General features: G+C 39.9%; 1 protein-coding gene across 1 annotated transcript in view; it reads right to left on the bottom strand.

The window, feature by feature from the left end:
- The window catches only part of LOC149297957 (agrin-like), a 180292-nt gene that overhangs the window by 51608 nt on the left and 107053 nt on the right, over positions 1-21631 (bottom strand). Inside the window, exons 4-7 of the mRNA XM_089487830.1 lie at positions 8443-8658; positions 5938-6162; positions 5237-5461; positions 2468-2674 (exon numbers count right to left, since the gene is read on the bottom strand). Coding sequence (XP_089343956.1) covers positions 2468-2674; positions 5237-5461; positions 5938-6162; positions 8443-8658 — 873 coding nt within the window. The remainder of the gene's footprint in view (positions 1-2467; positions 2675-5236; positions 5462-5937; positions 6163-8442; positions 8659-21631) is intronic.

Genomic DNA, 21631 nt, shown 5'->3' with positions numbered 1-21631 from the left:
TTAGTGTAGCCTATTATATTACATTGTAAAAGATGATAATTTCAGACACAAAAGAAAAACAAATATGAGCAGTTGTCACTCCAGTTGGTACTTTGACCTACTTTGTTTGTCTCTGTAGTTTGTTCATGCTCTAACATAACATCAATAGCCTTCAAATGTTCCGTACGTAGAACTTTGATGGAACGGTGCCTGATTGGCCGACAAAAAACTATTTCTTGTCTATTTCTTGCACAAACGCAAGAAGAAAAATAACCACAGCAGATGAAGACATGAAAATCTTGATGAGTTAAAGTGAAATCAAATACCCCGACTCCCAGGAAACAATGTTTGGATTCCTTTGTGGAGGTCATAGGCCAGGCCCGGCTGGCAACTGTTCCAAGGGATTAGCTCTACTGACATATGGTGTGGGAGAAATGGTCAGCCGTTAAGATATGCTGTGCGCTTATGGAAGGGGAGCCAGCCTGGCAAATATTTTCTAACAGGGTTAAGTCTGCAGACGGAGCTGGAAGTCGATATTTCCCTCCAGCTTCTCTTCAAGAACAGAATAAAGTAACACGTTGCTGTTACCTACAGGACAACATACTAATAGCAATTAACTGAATTAGAACCTGGCCTGAAGTCCAGCTAGTCTTTGCATGAGCTGTTCTGCCACCAGTAATGATTAGGATTGTTTCAGATTTATCCACGAAATATCTGATGGAAACTAAAAATCATGTCTATGCCCTACAGGAGATTAACTCTTTGCTGCTACAGCGCCCTGACACAACAGTAACTATTCACCATCTCTCTCTCGAACAGCAACTACGGGAAGAGAGAAAAACTAAAAGGAGGTGTACGAAAGCGCCGGTACCTGCCTTCAGAATATTAACACTTTTATCAAATTTCAAAGATACCGAAAGGTATACAAGTATAGTCTGCAGCAAAGTTAGTTGGCTTAATGAGAAACATTGTTGTTTTCTAAACTAGGAGAAGCAATTTTTGGTAAACAAGAATGCGTGTTATTTTTGGAAGGTTTTATTTTCTCCCGAAAAGGTGTGAAAAGAATGCATATATATATTTTTAAAAAACAACAAAATGGAGTCATATGAATGGTATCTAAATATGTTGTTTTGATCTAAAGAGTGATAATCGATGTTTACGGCTTTATTTAAATTCTAACATAAATGATGCCATTTTTTTCAACAGGTGCAAATTAATCTAGAAGTGGAAATGAAGACACATTTTGCCTGTTTAGGCATTAAGAACGGCATACGTTCACCCCAGCATGTTTATCTGAGTATAGAGCTACAGAACCTTGCATTCTATATTAGATCCCTAAAGGTGATCTATCACAGAACACCTGCAGGGCATGGGCCAAGACACGGCAGATCTAGACAGGGGACAGGAGTCTGCCAATACATAAACAGGCAAAAAGCACAGAACGACTGTCAGCACAAACAGGTGGATTAATGCACGAGCAGAGAGGTCGGTGGAAGCCCAAAATGTCAAGAAATGTCTAGAAGCAAGCTCAGAAAAGCACAAGGATGTCCATCCACACACACTAATTAATAAAAGCAGGCCACGAACGGGTAAGAGGTGAAGGAGAGAATTGAGGGAGTCCAGAGGGAGGGAAAGGGGGTTTGGAGAGCAGACCTCAGACTGAAGACCTCACACAAATAGATGAGAAAGCAATCAAAGGGTCATCCATCTTTAATCCACTGAGTAAGAGCTGAAAAGAAAGACACAAAATAGAGGGAGGGGGACACCAAACAGGAAGAGAATATTCTATATTCATATACTGGGGAGAATCCAAAGACAAATCCCTTCCATCCTTTGTAAAGGGCCAGAGAGGTACAGACAGATCAGCCCCAGAGAGTAATAGCAGCCACAAATCCAAGGGACAGTTGAAAAAAAGGAGGGACAAAGCATAGAAATTAGAGGGAAAAACAGAAGGGAAAAACAGTGACAAGGCCTTATTAGCAAAAAAGAAAGGTCAGTTTGTAGAGGACAGACTATCCTCCGGTTTGTCCAAACCTTATTGAGTCAGCAGACTTACAGACTGTACACCTTCTCTAGGAGGGAGAGACAGAAATAAGAAAGGAATGAATTAGGAGGAAAGGACGACGATTCATATATCAATAAGAATGTTGTTTATGGTTTTATCGGGATGGTATTGGAGGCAGACCAGCACTTATGTTTGCTTCCTACAGCATAGCATTATGAATTAAACGGTAATGAGGGATACATATGGACAAGCGATGATTAGCTCATGGCCCCCCATCTTACTAAGACTCCCACCCTCAGTCCCTCCCAGCCGTCACACATTTGCAGACCCCTTGAGAAGTCACTGTGTTGAAAAGTAGCAACAGGTGCACAGAGAATCACAAAAATCTAAAGATAGAACACATGGACACCAAGGGCTTCTTAAACAATATATTAGACAAAATGAAGACGTGGCCGGGTGGTGGGTGAAGCCTCTGGTACTCACCGCATGGACCCTTGTGTTTCACTGGAATAGCCATTTTCTGATAGCATTCAGCCTTTTGCCTCTCGCAGTCGTTGGAGTAAGTGTGGCTGTCCCGGCCACAGACAGGCTTGTAGGTGCCATCACAAGTGATGCGGTCACAAGTGCAACGGGTGACTCCGCGCCGGTTAAGGCACACAGCATTGTTCTTACATTCATCTTTGCATTTATCTACGTGTGACAGAGGAATACACCATTAACTCACAGCACTAAAACAAGTTTGCTCATTACATCCATACAGCAGACAAAGCCAACGTTTGCACATGTAAATAATCATTATACTGTGTATAAAGAAGCCGTACAATGCATTGGTGATGACTCTCCCATAGCCTAACGTGTTATTCTACTTGACACAACTGACACTGGGTGTTCGGGGCTCGGCCACAGGTAGAACTGTAAGTCCTGTTAATTGCAAGCTCTTAAAGGCACAATTCTGCTTTTATTCTTGTACATCTTAATTCTGTCCCAACCATGTACCTGTTGAGGTTGCACAGAGAGCATACGCACATACATGCACATCCATGCACATCCATGCACATCCATGCACATGGATACATCTCACGAGCCCAGTGCATATGCATACAGTGAGCGCCCCCATGGGCACCCTAATTTCTTTCAGAACAAGAGTAGGTAGCACCATGTTTCATGGTGGATAGTTTCACTAAATGTCGTATAGACGCCAACCACGAGCTTAACTGGCTTTCAACTGGCATGTCGGCCATGTCTGTTTCAGACGTGTACACCCTGCTGCTTGTTTTACAACCAGTTTAAAATGTTTTGATAAATTTATTTAATAACTAAGGGACTATTGACCTCAACACAGCTTTTTTTTCTAACTGATGCACAAAACCTTTAGTAGCAGCTTCCCTGTCGGGGACCTCGTTCCATTTCCTTCAATCATCCTTCTAAGGCTGTCTTAAGTAGTTAAGATCGCTCCCCACACAAGCACAAATGTAGTGGACATTCAACACATATATTGCCTGTTGGTATTTTATTGAAATGCAGTATAACGTATAATGTATTGTAATGCAATATAGTATTTGATAAATTAACGTGTCAGATGTGATATAAGAAAGGATTTGTATATTTTTCTTTAGAAAGCCCACATAAGGAGCCCACATACAGCCTGCAAGTTCCAAACCATGTTCTGTTCTTCACAATATTTTTAAGTATACATGTAAATGTTTCCATATCAGCACAGAGACAAAAATAATGGAATAGTAAAAGCAGTCATTCCACTCGAATAACAGCAGACACTTTCAAATAGAATAGAAATTGTATATATGTGTAGACTCGAATGTCCTACGACGGCACTTCACATAGCAGCACATTTGGCCGTAGTTTGTCGACAACATTGGCTCTGCAATGGTTTTTCCTATTCAGGTTTAAATTATCCATCTTAGACTATTTTAGAAAGAAAAAAGGTGTGCTGTAGGATAACATCTTCCATTCTTCCATTTCAACTCTCTTATAAAAGCACACTTACTGTCAAAGGAAATCGATAGTAAAGGTGACAACACAGACTTCTCTTTAGATGTTTCCCAACCACATCAGTTTAATTTCAGCCCACGCATACCGTCCTTGCGTTAAAAATGTACCTATTCAGGCTGTGATGGTGTAAGGAGAATATTGATTTACAAGACTCTTGGGTTTTTGTTACTTATGATCTTCCATATTGTTTACTAAACCAATATATAAAGTAATAAGCCGATGAAGCTTCCAACTTCCACCCTGCTTGTAGACCGGCACCTTTAACACTTCATATTGTACCGAGAAATAAATTAAACACTAATTACTTTTTAGCAGCAGCAAAGATTTGAAGGGTGTTTAAAAATAAACAATTCCTGTTGTGGAAGCCTGAAGCCTCAACGCAGCGCAGAGGTAGCTATTGTCAGTGTGACATTTGATTTGAAAGAGCACTTTAAAGAATTGATTGTGATCATATATAAAGGAGTGGGATGCAGACTGATGCCACTGGGGCAGGTGAATGGATAATAACAGAGAGGTTGCAACTAAATTCACCATAAGGCATAACGAGGGGGTTTTGCAGCCCCTAACGTCAATTTCACGTAAACGGTTTGAAAAAAAATGAACTTCTGATGGCACACTCAAAGTGGCATTAAACTATTTTTGATTAAAAGAAAAGTTTATAGAACTGTTTCCGTAAGACTTTAGAAAGCACGTTTTTTGGACACAGTCGAACATGGGCTTGTTTGGTGAATAATAGAGACAAATCGGAAGTCAGCATCAGCGGCTAAGTAAACCTTTTTCTTCTAAAGGAGATCTAGGTAAGGTTTGCGTTTAGTTTAATGTCAATGTAAAAAAAGAGGAGTCTCAAACAAGGAACTCCCCCTCCTCCAGTCCAGGGGTAATTGGGATAACATATGTTAGTGAACTAGGCAGCTTCTGTGGAACAGATATTTTGACAGGTCGGCAAAAGACTTGATTGAACCTGCTGTGGTTCTCAGGCTCCTGTAGAGTTCAATGGAAAGTCCCATAAAAGCAGGAACCTCCAACCAGGAGAAACATGTCAAATATTTTACAACACGTTTCTGCGGGGGTATACGGTGGGATTGGACCGTCCAGTCCATCTGCAGAGTGGCCACATCCAACTGTATGTGAACTGACCTCCTAATGTGTTTAGTTTGGGGAATTCCCTTCTAATAATGTCCAGAATCTTCCTTTTCTACCATTCTTATTATCCTTCTAGTAAAGCAGACTCCTTCTACTTACCCTGAGCCTGACAAGGCCCTGAGCGCACCCTCTGCAGTTCTATTCCATTGATGGCTCCGGTTCTGCTCATGACACACTCGTTATCATAGGTTACTCCATCATCCGCACACACGTGCTCTTTTCGCGTTGGGCAGTTTTCTGGCCGGGCAAGCATTTCCACTCGTCTGGTGCGTGGGTTCACTCTGCATACTCTGTTCATGTCATTGAGGGCACTCTTACATGGGTCTGTGCCAACAAAGAAGGAAACAAGTTAACACAGAGATAAAAGGCTATTTATTATTAATACATGTAGATATGATATTTAAGTAAAATAAATATTTATATACTGGTTCCCATAATGATGTTGGGTCCATGGTGCATATGTTTTCCACTTTTAAATTCACTGTAAAGTGTAATGGTATAATGGTGGTAATGGAAAACTAAAAAATAATACATTTCCAGTGAAATTTTTATAAGATCAGGACACCGAGCAGCCAAGCTAGCCAAAAACGCTCCCCCTGTTCTGCCTTTGAGTGTCCATCCATATCTGCTGTGTGAGTTTGGGTATTTGTGAGGGCATCCTAAAATACTCTTGGGGTCCTCTCAGAAGAAACAGGAAGGGAAACTGATCTATATTGTTTATTGTTAGTAAAAAATAAATAAATCTTTATGCTTCTGGTTAGTTGTGCTTCTGGTTAGTTGTGTGCTTGTTCTGTACTTACCGCAGGAGCCATCAAACTTCTTATAGAGGTTCTCCTGATTGTCACAGGCCTGCTTGTTGAGGTGGCACTCATTCCGGTAGTCTTTGCCGTCACTGCCACAAACCATGGATTCTGGAACACCAGCACATGTTGTTGGGCAGACACATTTTGCCGTTTGTCCATCTGCTGACCGTACGCAGGTACTGCCATAACTACAGGTAATTCCAGAACATGGGTCCCGGGAGCCTTAGAGGAGAAGGGAAAATCTCTTTAAAAAGATTCATTGCATGTTATTAATTCGCCGTTTGCGAGTGGGATCTGCAACGCTTCGATAAGCAATATACAACTGTTATCTCTGCAGCAAAGAAGGTAATAAAAACTATCCACATGCTAAACAGAATGGGTGGGTGAATGAGTTCTTTCACTATGAGATCAACATACATGATATCAGTAACAGATATCAGTGTACCGGTAAATGGGAAAAACTAGCTATGATAAAAAGATTGACGGCTCGAAACTAGAATTCAGATTCAGTGACATATTTCAAGTTTTACATATCGCTTAATTCAGTCATCAGTTCACCTTGCCAATATCAGGTCATCTTTGAAGGACCTCACTGAAAGATTATTTATTCTTGTGATCGGGTACCATAGGAAAGCTACCCACTAAATCTTTGTTTCCTAAAAAACTGAAAACGCACCCTATCGCCGAAGCTCTGAAAACAATGTATTTACTAAATCAATAAATGCAGTGGATGTATACATTGGACGCTGGATTGCTTAATGTAGCACTGCCGGTAATACAATAATACTTCCTAAATGTCACATCTTTAAGCCTACTATATGTTCCTCTTTTTGTTTGGTTTGTAAGAATCTCCTACCTGTGACTTTTAGAACCCTTTACATTTTACATGCATATTATAATCTTGTATCATCATGTAATATCCAATGGAGGACGGACTCGTTACCAGTGCCAGGCTTAAAGGAATCAATGAATTTGAAAAGTCCGGTTTATTCGATGTGACATCAACACATGGATGTTTAACACACGTCTACCAATTAATAATAAACCCTTCTCATCCAGAGGAGGACTGCAGCTTCCTTCGCAGTAAAGCTTCCTCTAGGCTGACTTCACGACTGGGAGGGGGCAGCCGGTACACAGTGACAAGCTCGAGCAGCGCGGAAGAGAAAGGTCAAGCTAATTTACTGAGAGAGAAAGGGGAATAAGTCTCGTTTACACAGCGCCTAACTTCTCTAAGCAGCATGCAGCTTGGCAACGCAACTCCATTAGCCTCACTCAGCGCAGGCGGCGAGACTGGGGGGGGGAGTGCAACTCGCTAAAAGGTACGAAGGCCTGGCCTGGACTCTTAAATCCATGTAATGTTTTGCATAATGCAAAAACTAAGCGCTGCGGTGCGTATCTCTTTGCGGGTCACAGCACGCTCCTCACTCTGCAAAAGAGTTATGTTCCGTGATACCCAGAGGCAAACTAAAGAGATGTCTTTGAATACAGCGCAGATAATGAATTAGCACTATTTATCTGGTCAGGGAGCTGTGTGGTAAAATAAAAAAAAGAAGGCTTCTGCATAATACATCTCTTTAGGAGATGCGGACAGGAATAGGAAGTCAAATTTCCCACTAGGATTGCTGTACTGCAATAGGATAGAGCCCATCGGATGAATATGTAATCAAGGTGTTGCGTGGGAAAAATTAAGAAAACTAAAAAAAAGGGAAGATGATTTATACATCAGAACCGAAGGCTGCATATTAAAGAGGGGTAGTGGCAGGGAGATGCATTTGTCTGCGGGATGCGCATTTCATCCGGGTAAGCCAGAGAACACCGGCCCGTGAGTTGCAATGCTGATTACAGGACTGCAAGGGTAGTAAAGAGAGAGAGAGAGACGGCGCATTATGGTATATGTATGCCCTGGGAGCTGTATAATTCAGAAAGGAAAGAGGCCATTTATTATACGCACCATAAGAGAGATGTAAAAAAAATAAGGATAGGAAAAGTCGGTGTGGAACACATTTAATCAGATAAATGTGCCAAAAAAGGGGATTGCGCATCTAGCTCTATACTGAATGCATTATAATCTGAAATAATATGTGACATGGCGGCTGGTATGGCGTAAAAAAGCATAGTATGGCGTTACTGTAAATAGATCTAGTCTAAACACACACTTAAAGAGACTTTATATATATATATATATATATATCTATATATATATATATATATATATATATATATAATGTAACGTCCAGTTTAAAGCTTTTATTTGCGGACCGGATCTAGGATTTTACGGAAGAAATTATGTAATTCAAAAATGTCACTTTTTTACCGGAGCCATATTTAGACTGTCCTTTTGGTTCATGTAACCAATCAGAATACAGTTAAATCAGTCACGTGACAAACAAATGACCAGATATGAGCTTCCATGGACATGTTTGCAAACATAAAGTGTAATAAAGTTTAAGAACCTTAATCTTTTACAATCAGGTGATGGATTTCACATATGGCTTCCCTTACCACAAGGTCCCTTGCTGATCACTTTAATCCTTCTCTGCTGGTTGCACTGAGCTCTTTCCAGCTCACACTCATTGCTGTAGGTGGAGTAGTCTGATCCACACACCGGGGCCACCACGGACGGGCACACTGTTTTCTTACAGACACAGGATGCCTGAGATGGGTCAGTGGCGCTCTTCTCGCACACAGCTCCAAAACCGCAGAGCATTCCTCGGCACGCTGAAAGACAGAAAGCGTCACATGAACACTGCCACTCATAAATGTGCGTGGGAAACACAGACTTTGACTGCGGATAAGAACCATTTGGCCATCTAGTCCAGTTTTTCCTAAGGACTTAAAGCTTAGTTAGTCTTAGGTCTGATCTTAGATTTGGTCATATGCATGTTTAAATTCCCTTACTGCATTAAACACTTCTGCTAGTAGGCTATTCCATTTATCTTCAGTGCTGTGAAAAAGTATTTGCCAGATGATCAAACTAATTTTAATGTTTTTAAATTACGATTTCATTGGGTTTCATTTCACAACACACCCAGACGTGATTACTGCCGGCCCTGTTGAATCTAAATATCAATTAAGTAGAACCTGTCTTGCAAAGTGATATAGGCTAAAAGGTCTCAAAAAGCAGCACATGACAAGGTCATTGACATCTATCAGTCTAGAGGGTTAAAAAGCCATTCTGAAGACTGTGGGACTTCAGCAAACCTCAGTGTGAGCCTTCAACTGGAGAAACCTTGGGAGTAAATCTTCCCATGAGGGGTATCCATGGGAGAGTTGTAAGGTGAAAACCATTGCTGACCAAAAAGAACACAAAGGCTCATTTTCCAAAAAACACCTTGATGACCCCCAAGACTTCTGGGATATTATTCTATGGAATGATGAGTCAAAAGTGGATTTGGAAGACATGGGTTATGCAGCAGGACACGGTGCTTAAAATAAACAGAATAAGTAGATTGGAGTCAAAGTCCTGGCTTAAAACTGATTGAGATGCTGTGTCATGACCTTAAAATGGCTGTTCATGCTCAAAAACACTCCAGCGTAGTTGAAATTTGGAACGTTTCATTGCAGTTGTTGCCACCATAGGTGTCACTACCAGTTATTAGGTTTAGGGGGCAATTACTTTTTCACATAAGATTCATTATGGTTTTCCACAGAAAGACTAAAAGCTATTGCCCTTCATTGTAATCCAGGGTGCCAAGCTTGAGGGCTGCAAACACATCATTACAATCTCAGCACAGGTAGCCCAATAGAAATGGTTAAAATTGATTAACCTGCAAGGTAAAGATATACAGTCTGTCTATGGTCATTGAGGCTAGGAATTCAACACCCCAGCCGTAAATAAAATCACAGTCAAAACAAATATTCCTTATACCTGCCTCGAATTTATTATGTTTGAAGGCAATAGATGAAACCTATTGAGGCATTACTACAATGCTCTCTTTGCTACTACATATTTGTATCACACAGGTGAGTCATATTATGAGATGTCCGGTATATTCGTAATACAACGGTATCGGTTAATATGGATCCTTTACAGAAAAATATCAAATATTATTTCAGTAAGAGGGGCTCATGGAGGGCACACTATGTTTCTTGATATATATGCGCCATCAAAATAAAAGTATAAAGATGAGGAATTTTTATTATTTATTTTAACTTAGCGTGCAAACACACAAGATCAGATAACAATGGTTCTTGTAAGGGAACCAAGATATCGATTGTACCGAGTGGTCAATTAATTTTATCTACTGGTCAGAGGTCGGCAGTCGAGCTGCACAAATCTAAATGAGACTGCTCTCAGATATCCCGTGGATAGACACAATGTGCTATCTATAGAGGTAAAACCCTAACCTTGAACAAGTATCTCAAAGAGGCACCAGCTGTGTTCTTCTATAGATGGGGTCTTTGCTTGTCAGGGGGTTCTGCTATAAATGACTATGTTAATCAGTACCAGAAAGATTTATTGCAACTAATATCCTTGAGTTTCCGGTCCCATCATCTCCCAGTTCCAGGGTTAATAGGACACGGCTGCCACGCAACACACAATGAATGAGGATTATTAGTCAAGACACTTGGTAGACCGGATCACGTTTTCTTATGGTATAAACGCATAAGAGATGGCTGGAAGTTACACGAGATGGAGAGTAGTGATCCTTAACGCTATTCTTCACAATTTATATGTAACCAGGAGACAGGCGATTTGAAAATATCATGCTAATTAAAACTAGCATTGACGTTGAAATGTTTCTAAATAAGGGATTGAAATCAAGGGTTACAAGTCAGAACAGCGAGGTCACGGGCATCAATTTCAAAGAACTGTACAGCGAAAATGAGCAAACCTGGGATCTTTAAAAGTCTGCTCATTTAATAATACATTAGCAAGATTCTATTGTACTGTGTCCCTTATAGTGGCACTCAAATCATAATACTATTGGTCTTCATAAAAAACCATTGTCATAATATCAAGATATTTTCAGATCACATCACCTATATTCAAGCAGAGTGTGCCCATGATTGCAGTGACGTCCCCTCAAGTCACACAATGCAGGTTCCCAGGTATGAAAATGGGCCATTTATAAGTGTACAATGGAAAAAATTACAAGAGTCAGTGAGGGTCATAATAATGACAAACTTTAGGATTTCTGTAATTATTATGTAGTTAACAAATTGCTTTAAGCATCGCTAACACAGATAATGCTACTTTAGCCCAAAGCACACAGTTTCAAATCCTACAACCAAGATGTTCCGCTTCATATTCTACATTATATAATATAAACTTGAATTCTTTAAAGGAGAACTGTGTTTATCACAAAAAAATACAGCTTGTGCATATCTCCTGTGCAATGTGTGAGCAAACAATGCATGAGCCTTAACCGCTAGGGACTGTTTACAACTGGGCAGTTCATCAGAAACGCTATTATCGCAAATATTGTAACACAAGCCAGGATTTTATGTCATGTGGCAGCTTCATCATACATCAGGAAAATAAATAATACTTATAAACTTATGTTAAAACGTAATTGGAAAAAAAACACAATGAACGTATCTGAGTGTGTATATGTGTGTCTGCGTGTATATGTGTGTGTGTGTAAGAATTAGAACTGGCCATAAACTGAAATGTGACAATACCACTTGAAGGCATAATGAAAGTTATGTTCAAAATGTCTTTCTAATATATTGATTAGTTTATCCTGGTCAGTTTGTATATTTGTCCCCAAGTGCTGACGTTCTTTCTCCTCCCTCCCCCTTCTTCTATTTAAAAAGTGGTTCTGGTTGAGAACTTGAAATCACAAGTTTTCAACTTCCAGCCTCTGGCTCTGACACTATCGCTCTGTTGAATCTAAAGAAAGTTAATTTATTCCATTTTAGAATCTGGCAACAAATTAGGCTGCTAGCTCTTAACAACGGTGATACATTGTGTGCCTGTAAAGCAGAAGCTCCCTATATAAATAACATCACAGGCAAACAGCTCTCAGAATGAACCCATTACACAACATCTCACATCTGGTGCTGCATCACAATGCTAATTATCAGGAATTCATTTGGTAGGCAAGTGGACCATAGTGATGCATCCTAGGCTGGTTACAATTCCAAGTGATCTAATGCGAAGTAGAGCTTCGTTAACACGTTCGTGTTCAAATGAGCCCGTTTACACGTTTATGCTCAAAGGCGAAGTGGCCTTGTCGACCTCTCGCGGCGAAACAATACGCGGTAGACGATCTAGTCAAAAACTCTGAGCAAAATGAGCGCAGGCGAGGTATGATTCCCGAACAAAATATGGCACTCAAAGGGTTAACAAGACAAGGGGCTGTTCAAATTGAAGTGGTCTCCAGTAAGAATCCTTTCATCGTGTTAACGGAATTCATAAAGATCACCTCTTTGAAAGGCCTGCAATTCTCTCCAACATTGAAAAGGTTTGTTCATTTACAAAACAATCGACTGAAGCAGCAGGTAAAAAAAATAATAATAGAGCTTCCCCCGTGGAGCCTGCCAGAACCCATACCTGCGCCGAAACCTCTGGTGGGATCCCAAAATATATAGTCTATCCTATCACCACTTTTTTTGGCTAGGCATTAGAAAAATCTTCTCAATAAGGAAGCAGGGAGCAGACGTCTAACAATTCTGGCAGGTAAGAAGCTAATTGTATGACATCGGTGGAAGGCATTTGAAATGTTACCACAAGAAGAATAGTTATACGATTATATTCACTAATAAACGCTGGTATATGCATTCAGCAATCCAGGCCAGGCAGGAGTCGCGTTTGTTTTCTAAAAATTTGCCCTTCTTGGGGCATCCCCCACCTCCACTGGGCTGAAAATGTCTAAATTCTACTTTGTGGGGACAAAAACTCTACCCACCCCCTACCCTTATGAACCCCCTGTAGGAGGTCCATCCAAGCACCTTTTGGGTATCACAATGGAGGAGAGATCCAGCCCAGGTCAGACTGAGGTCTGTTATTAATCTCACTCAAAGAGTAGAAGTATAATTTATAGTGTAGATTTGTATTTGCGGATCAATAAGCATTATTTCTATAAACGTTTTTAAACCATAGCAACCGTTGTAATAGTCCTGGCGATCAATAGGATCACTTCATCTGTTGCTAGGGTGATGAGGCCACTTTCTGAAAAACTTTGCACCTGAATTTGTACTTATAAATACCTTCCTGTGCACCTATTTCTGGATGGTAATCCCCTTTCAAAATTGGCTAACGGTGCATTTAAAAAAAAAAATACAAATATCTACATTTTCCTGGACCTAAGAAAACATACCCTCGGACAATAAGCCAGAGGCATCTTGCCATGTTCCTCGCTCATAGGAGCTAACGACAGTGCTAAATCTTTAGTGGAGCAGAGGCAGGAGAGCTGCAGTGGAATTAATACAAGCTGCCGGCTGAGCGGTATGCAAATCCGCTGATCACATATCCTCAGGCGCGGACTCGTCTCCCCCCTTCCAAGATGCGAGAGAAAGCACCTCTGTCTTAGGTAGACTATGTTAATATGACCCAACTAATCTATACTGCCCGCTCGTAGCCCTGACCAAAGACAAGTACATAGGGAAATGAGAGACACCGGATCAAGAGGCTTTGTGGCGGAAACATATAGGAAGGAAAAAGAAAAAAAGGAAAAAGAAATGGGGTAGAAAATGATGCACAAAGGATTAATGAAAAAAAACTCTTTAATACAAAATAATCAAGATATTGGTCTGTTATCCTACTAGTACAGCTTTGTAAGTTTAGTTCGGCATTTTAGTAGCCATATTAGTAAATAAAAAATTGCCATGTTAGAAAATTTTAAATTGCATTAAAAAGATACATTGTAACTGTGCAGTGTACAACGAAAAGGTGACAAACTAGAGGGTTATTTCTCTTCGCCTGAGATACAAGGAACAAAGCAATTTTCTGAAGGTCAGGGGCTGCTACCAATGAGACTTACTCTGATTAACCTACTCCACCTGACATTAGCACCTGGCCTCTCTGATACCGACCCCTGTTCACAAGGCCATACATCCTGACCCCTGTCCATTCAGCTTCTATCAGAGGCCAGCATACGCATGGGAGCCAGGCTACACTGAAATTAATACCCATTTTCACTTATCTAATTAGAAGGCAGAGAAGAGACTCTTAGTAATGATGGAATCGATATAAGTCTGATTAAACGGAATCCATTATGGATTTTTTTTGATCCTGTGCCTTTAAATGTAAGATAATATATGCAAACTGATGTTACAGCTCACATAAGTGCAATGACACATACACATGTGATTTGTCTAAGTTGTGATGTTGGAGGCAGTGAAGCACATAGCACCTTTAGGAATACTATTCAGTGTGACAAAATATTCAACAGCAGACCACAAGGGCCACAAACCCCTCTTCTGCTCTGGGAAACGCTTATCTAAAGTAAGCACTAAATTAGATCATTATGAGTTCTTGTAGAAAGGTTTTTGGTCTGTTTTTTTATGCTTTTTACATACTGTAAATATCAGCTATTGTTAATCGTTTTAAAACAAATTAAGTTGATGCATAAAATCATAACCTGACAAGTAGATAATTATATGCAGGCTTTTTTAGGCACGCGCAGGGTCAAATGTCCCCCTGAGCGAGTCCGAAATTGTTCATAATGGGCTGTCCTGACCTGGACCCGGCTGCTGCAACCTTGTGAGCGAAAGGGTAAGGAGTGTGTGAGCATGAATGTATATGTGTAAGTTGTGTGAGAGGAAACGTGTGTTAATGTGAGTGTGTTTGTGTGTTAGTGAATATGAACAAGTGTAATCTGGTGTAAATATGTGTAAACACCTGTGTTAGCATGAGTCTAAAGTTGTGTGTGCATCTGTGTAAATGACAGAACATAACTCGTTGTTGGTACTGCTAAAGAACCGTGAAGAGTATAGCGGATTATGTGATCTAATTCTGTTCAGCTCTTCCATGAGACAGAGCAGGTATCTTGTATACACATTTTGTGAATGGGATACAATTTAAATGCCTTTGTACTACAATAAAGGCTTGGTGTTTGTAAAACTGGCCAATAGTGATACTGTCCGTGCCAGGTGGTTGGCCAAACGTATGTGTGATCATTACGAGCCTGGTAATTGTAATAACAATCATCAGGACAGGTTGTCATGAGAAGGACTATATAAATTAGAATGGGATCCAGAAAAGGAATAAAAGGTTGAATTCTCATTAACAATGCAATACAGGCATTCTTCTTGGACAGGCCATCATTTGGGAATCAGTAGGGCCTCTAATGACATAACTTACAGGAACCATCTTCACGGATTGGTGGAGGAAGACCAGTACAGGGGTGAGACATATATATTTGTTTAAAATCATCATATATGAGTTAATTTCCTTAGCTTATATATAAATCCACCTTTTTTGCATTTAGAGTCCCTAAATCTAGAGCCACCCCTGCCCACAATGCATACATCCTTCGCAGTTGAATTAATGATTGATTATATGTCTACGGATGTGTTAAATATTTTGTAATTGCCATAAATTATTTATCCAATTTCATAAATAACTATTTATTGGTTATGATGTTCCCATCTGGTATCCAAAAACTAGCAAAACAGCTGTATACGGCATAAACCTTTTCATTTCCAGAAGGTGTGCGTGATTCGTCACGTAAAATAATAAAATGGCTAGTTTTTGCAGTCTATTGAACTGGAAAAACAATGTGTTTAACACCTACGGCAAGTGTGTTTACAGTTCCAAATACTTTTCTAAAATGTATCTCCGAATTTGTGCAGTTGCTGGAGATAGTATGATTGTACGTACGAAACCGATAATTGAGGAGGGTATAATTGTATGTTCCAGCTCTCCTGAAAACCGGCAATGTTTGGCGCAGGTGCGATTCAGAGATGAGAAATTATGATTGGCTGTCCGCATTGGGCAGCACTTGTACAAGAAGGTGTGAATGTGTAGAATTCCTTACATTGTGTGCTGACACGTATGTTTAAATCAATATGTATACTTTCTCACACCATCATGCGGAGTGTATTTAACCCAATTTACGTCAAGTTTTATCTGTTGTAAACAGAAGTACTTTACAATTAATGTAGGGCCAATGGTTACAGGGGCCAAGGTACCATTTAAATAGATACTATCACCTAAAAGGTGTAACTGATAATCATGTGTGGAAAGCCATGACAGGTGTTACCCATTGCTTACGCAGGCTTGTTGGGTGTGTAGGCTTGTTATATAGATAATATATGTGACAAAACAGCTACATTTAAAGCAACCTATCACTAAAAATAAACTTTAATTAACAGAGTACAAAAAGTGCTGATGAGGTGTTTTCTAACAATGTTTTCCAACACTATGGCAGGTATGTGTAATGCAAGATTTCATCCTCCCAGTTGCTAGGCTTTAGGCACAGCGGGCACTCATCTTGACCACCTACTACTTCTAGATTTATGCACCAGTTACAAAACGGGTACAAAAATATAGGCTAAGCAGCTGTTCTGGCCACTTGCATACTAGGATACATATTTGATTAATAACACACGTTAATTAACACCTTGGAGCTAATGAATTGGTACCTCTATTACACCATAACTCCTCTCTCAGCAATACTGAAAAATTCTAAACATTATACACCGAAAGCTAATTCATACCTACTTTTGATAGAATATAATTCTCATCAACCTACAAGGGTCGGGCCCATGATGATTGAAGAAGAACTGTAGGCTTGAAATCTTGAAAAGATGTCATGAAAGAAACCTCCCCATGAAATAGTCTCCATGCAATCACAGCAATGGGGACATATTTATTATTGAAAGCAAATCCCTTATTTCAAGAACTGTTCTACTATTCTGAAAATCATAATAACAATATTCAAGAAGGCAAAAACAACGAGAATGCTTACAACTAATAACTGGAACAAAAAGACATTTTGAAAAGCATGGTTTCCTTAAGCATTCATTTTCATCCATCAAACATTTTACTGTAATTAGCATAATCTGGTTTTAGATGGGATCGTTTAGGAGGGGAATCCTAATGTTCCTAAAAGATTATACATAAACTAATCTGTTAGCTTGTAAACGTATCATCTCCATTCTAATGCTCAATGGCTTTTTCTTATCTGCTTGGTAACACCATGTTTTTCCCAACCAAGGCAGAGATAATTATCATATTAATGAAACCATAGTTTTTCTAATTTGCTTTTCCCAAGTTTCTTTCTTATTATATTTTTTTGCTTCTGTCAGATAGAAATGAGAATTCTTTTAAAAAAAGAAGCGCATGGAATGGCAGATCAAGAAGAGAGAAAATACATGAGACAGAAAGATGATCAGATGATAACAGATCATCTTTGATTCATTGACGGCCACCTACCTCCTGCAAGGTGACAGCAGAGAGAGGAATGATGATTTGGAAACCTACTTGTGTCCCAAGAATGTAGTTTTTGTGTATCCTGATATGATACAGTAGGTAAACAGAACAATTATGACCGGAATTTGAGACAATTCACTAAACTTGTTTGTAGGTAAACTGAACCTATGGACTCACTCTGCTTCACTCTGAATTATGAAGGTCCAACTCCAGTGTGCTTCTCCAACCAGAAAAGTTGAGTTGGCCCTCCGTTACCGGCCATCATTAAAGTCATCTCTCCGATTAAGGAGAGGACCAACCCTTGTTGCTGGAGAAGATTGCCAGGGTAGGTCGTTCATAATGAATAGTGAATTCTGTAATAGTGAATTAGTGAACCCAGCACCAGAGTGATTATTTATCCCCTTACTTTTTCATGATCAACCACTTTGCCCAGCATTAAAAAAAGAGATTTGGTGTTTTAAAAAACAAAAGCATGATTAGCACACAAGCCCTTCCCTATCAATGAACGTAGACGCATTATTAGTACTAGATGTAAATATTTGCCACACTGCACTCTCCCTCTATATAACGTAGACGTCTCTTGAATACAATAGCATCCTCCACTAAACAGCCAGTGGCTAATAGTCCAATTATTTTTTCCCCATGTGGCTAGGTTTACAGAAATGTTTTCTGCCTCTAATTCCAGCTGAGTTGGCCATCACTTTAAAGTTGTTAATCCATTTGTATAAAGAGAGCTCTACCGAGCAGTATAAAATCCCACTATGTAGCAAGTGCTGCCAAAAAATCCTACTTTTTAATGGGAAGTCTGAAAACAGCATCAGTCAAGTAATGACTGTTAACAACGACTTTAGCACAAGACAGAACTCAGGTGTAGAACGGAATAGGTTCATTTTCTCTGAGGTCTAATTTACTATCGAAGAAGCACACGGGGGCCGTCGCTTGTGTCAGATCCTTGCACAAGACAAGTGAATTCACAAAAGTATCTTGAACCTAACTGTCCCCTACATCCAAAGTCTTCTTGCTGGACAAGGGGGGTGCCTACCTACCCTAATAGAGCTGCAAAAGTGTCTCAATATTGTACAAGGCAGATTGAAGTAAACTAGATCAGCTGAGTCTTCAGACAATTTACAAACCATTTGGTGACAGGATAAATATTCCCAATTTAGGGACAAGACCTAGTTGGAAGGGCCTACAATGTAACAGTAATGGGAATTGTTTAATGCTTTAGTGAATAAAACCCAGTATAATATAATATACCTGTATATAATTTTAAAAAGATAACACAGAAAGGTAGATATCTCAAATATTATCAGTCCGTATTTTTTTACTAACAAACAGGGGTTGTATATTGAGAGGCAGCTTATTAAACATACTGCTAAAGAAGGCACCAAGTGTGATTGATATGATCTGAGCCTTTTGAAAAGAAAAATTAGAGAAGAGGGAAAATGAGAGATGGGAAAAATACAGTGAGGAGTGTAGGCTGGAGATATTTGTATAACTGCCACGGTGCGCTGATCATTAAGATGTCAATCAGGATTTTTATGTCTGTGTGCAGAAAAGACAAGAGCTTTTTCAGCTGTCAGTAACTGAAGACGGAACTGGGGTATCAGTACTCTGTGTATTAAAAGTTTACTTGCATTGAGACTATATTGGAAACTTCTAAGAGGCAAGACACAATTGTAGAAATATTTAATTACCAAGGATGCATAAAAGACAAAGTCCATGAGATTTCCCCATTCCAAGGCAAAAAACCACAAATGACACATGAATCCAATGTTGTCCCAAAGAGGTCCACAAAAACTTACTTGGCTCCAAAGGCCATATGTGTGAGCCTAGAACCGTCTTATTGCTTCTACAATATTACAGGTAACTTGGTACCAAGCCAAAAATGAACTTAAAATAAAGTGGTTAAAAAGTTCTTCGAGAACTATGTCTATTCTAGGTTTCTGAAAACTCAAGAAACACTTATACTTGGCCTATTCTGAAGCCAATGTGACAGCCCAGGGAGCAGCCAGCCAGAGCGATGTATGCAAACGGATAGTCTAAAGACAGAAAGACTGTCATTGCCTTATCTCAAACTGAGGTACAAAGACAGATACAGACAGAAAACCGGAGAACCACATAAAATAATGAAATGGGTAGATATTGGAAGGCAGATTGGATTATAACAGAATTAGACTGTGAAAAAAGGCAAGGGAAGTTAAGAATGAAATAATAAAAGAGAAAGAACAACGGGGGGAAAGAGAAGGATACATTTAGGATCTTGCTTATGAGGTATAGACTGACAATGGTCATTAGAGAGGACAGCACAAAAGAACATGAGAGGGGATGTGGTCTGAAGCAGAAGATCAGCAAGGATCAGGCAGATAAGACACCGTTCAACATGGCGACTTTCAGAGAGCCAAGGACGCTGGGTCATATTTAGAAACACCAATTCTTTAATGCAGCAACTCATCTTTTGTGACTTGTCTATTTTTGGCCACTTAAAGGTAAAGTTTAGTGTCTCATACAGAGAATATGCATAATTATTTCTGGAAATTCAACAATACTAAAAATGGTAATTACAAAAGTGTTAAATTTAGGAGAGTAGGTGGAACAGCACCTTTAACTTGGTAGCTAAACCCTGAATATGTGTGAACATTTTTTAAGAAATTTAGCAATCGAATGCCTACGTTAGCTGTAATGCTAACCACTGCCCTGTATGCTAGATACCACGATCTTCACAGTTTAAGAGAATCTAAATTAGACCTTTTTGGGGATTTTTGCCCGGAATAGCACATTTTGATAAACAGAAACTGAATTTGATGATTAAAACCGTTTCCCTGATTGAAGCTTGTTCCAAAAGAGGGAGACATGACAAGCTCAAGCATATGTGTTTTGATTTCAACCATGGGTTTTTAAAAAGCTGTAGCGAATCGGATTGTTTTGCATCCAATATTTTTGATGGTGCCAAATCAGTAATTGTATGCGTGCCTCTCCAAACCCGCGCATTTCTACGGGATACGATAAAGTCATTGTACGACAAGCCCCCTGCTTGTCAGCCTTCCCTATCGCACATGTACATAACGCTTTTATTGTAATAATACAAATCGAGAAAGAACATCTGCCCATCGCAAATCCCACCTCCCAGCTGAGACCCCCAGATGTCTGGGCAGGATTCTATTAATTATTCAGACAGCTCCAATGACCCAGTTTTGTCACCTTCCTGCAGGAAAGTAGAGCGGGGATGGTGGGGACAGCTGAACAAGGAGAGAAGAAGATGATGTTAGAGAAAATAAGATCGACAGGAGAGGAAAATAAATTGGATCTACGCAAGTTCCACCAAGTGCTCTGCTACGGAATAAAATGCACTGTGTTAAAGAATTTCATGCGTTGGAAGAAATTCAACTCCGAGGTGCCTTGAAGACAAACCACAGAATTTGAAAATACCTCTGTGGGGAACACAACGGTTTACAAATGAGGTGTGTTAAAACAAGAAATTGCGTAATGACATAAGCAGATGGATGCACACATTATTCTTGCCATTTTCTATCCACGTAGCTGAGCACCGAGGGGATGAAGGCACCACGACTATATACAGTTCTTGCAGCACCTTCATTTTGAAAAGCTCAAATCTCGAAAACGGATTTAACGCATGAAGCTGGCCATTGCTTATTAACGTATTGGTTGCCGGTTGAAAGGACTCCCAGGCAAACCCTTTGCCCTGTATTATAGAACATGATTCATGAAGGTAATTGGAATACCCCGGAAATCTCAGGCTTCCTAAGTCTCAGGGTTTTTGTCCCAATCTCAGAGGCAGATTCTCGGTGTCACACAGTTCCTATTATACACTGGTGGGAATCATATAAAAGACTGCAATTTGGTGCTTTTGCTAAAGTATGTTACGGTTGACTCAGTTGTATCAAGCCTACCATTAAATTATATCAAGTCAAGATTTCCATTTGGTTTATACATTTAGTGGGTCTCTACATTTCATGATGGGCTAACATTTCAGATTCAGTTCATTTGGAAAGTTCATATGGTAATTGGTTGGCATAAGTGAAGCACGTAGGTCCCTGGTTGGGTAGTTAAAGTGTTAAGCCACGCTTGTGTGGCTGGTCCATCCAGTCATCCCACACGTCAATGCCTGCAGAGAGAAGGACCTTTACAAGGCGAGATTCTTCTAAATAGATTGTGACTTTTCAGAGTAACAACCTGTTGGGTTATCACAGCTTTAGCAGGCGCTGAGATGCGCGCATGAGAAGGGGGGGAGCGATCGGGCAGCATGGGGGGGCTTGAGGGAGGAAAAAAGACGGAATCCATTTGCAGTAATAATCTCACCCTCTGCAAGTTCCGCATGTGTCATATTAAACAAGACAGCAACGGAAA

Source organism: Sceloporus occidentalis, unplaced genomic scaffold (assembly GCF_023333645.1).
Source record: "Sceloporus occidentalis isolate IW3139 unplaced genomic scaffold, rSceOcc1.0.p SCAF_35, whole genome shotgun sequence".
NCBI classification, from domain to species: domain Eukaryota; kingdom Metazoa; phylum Chordata; class Lepidosauria; order Squamata; family Phrynosomatidae; genus Sceloporus; species Sceloporus occidentalis.
The sequence above is the reverse complement of the archived record's forward strand: the minus strand, read 5'-3'. Positions and strand labels throughout refer to the sequence as shown.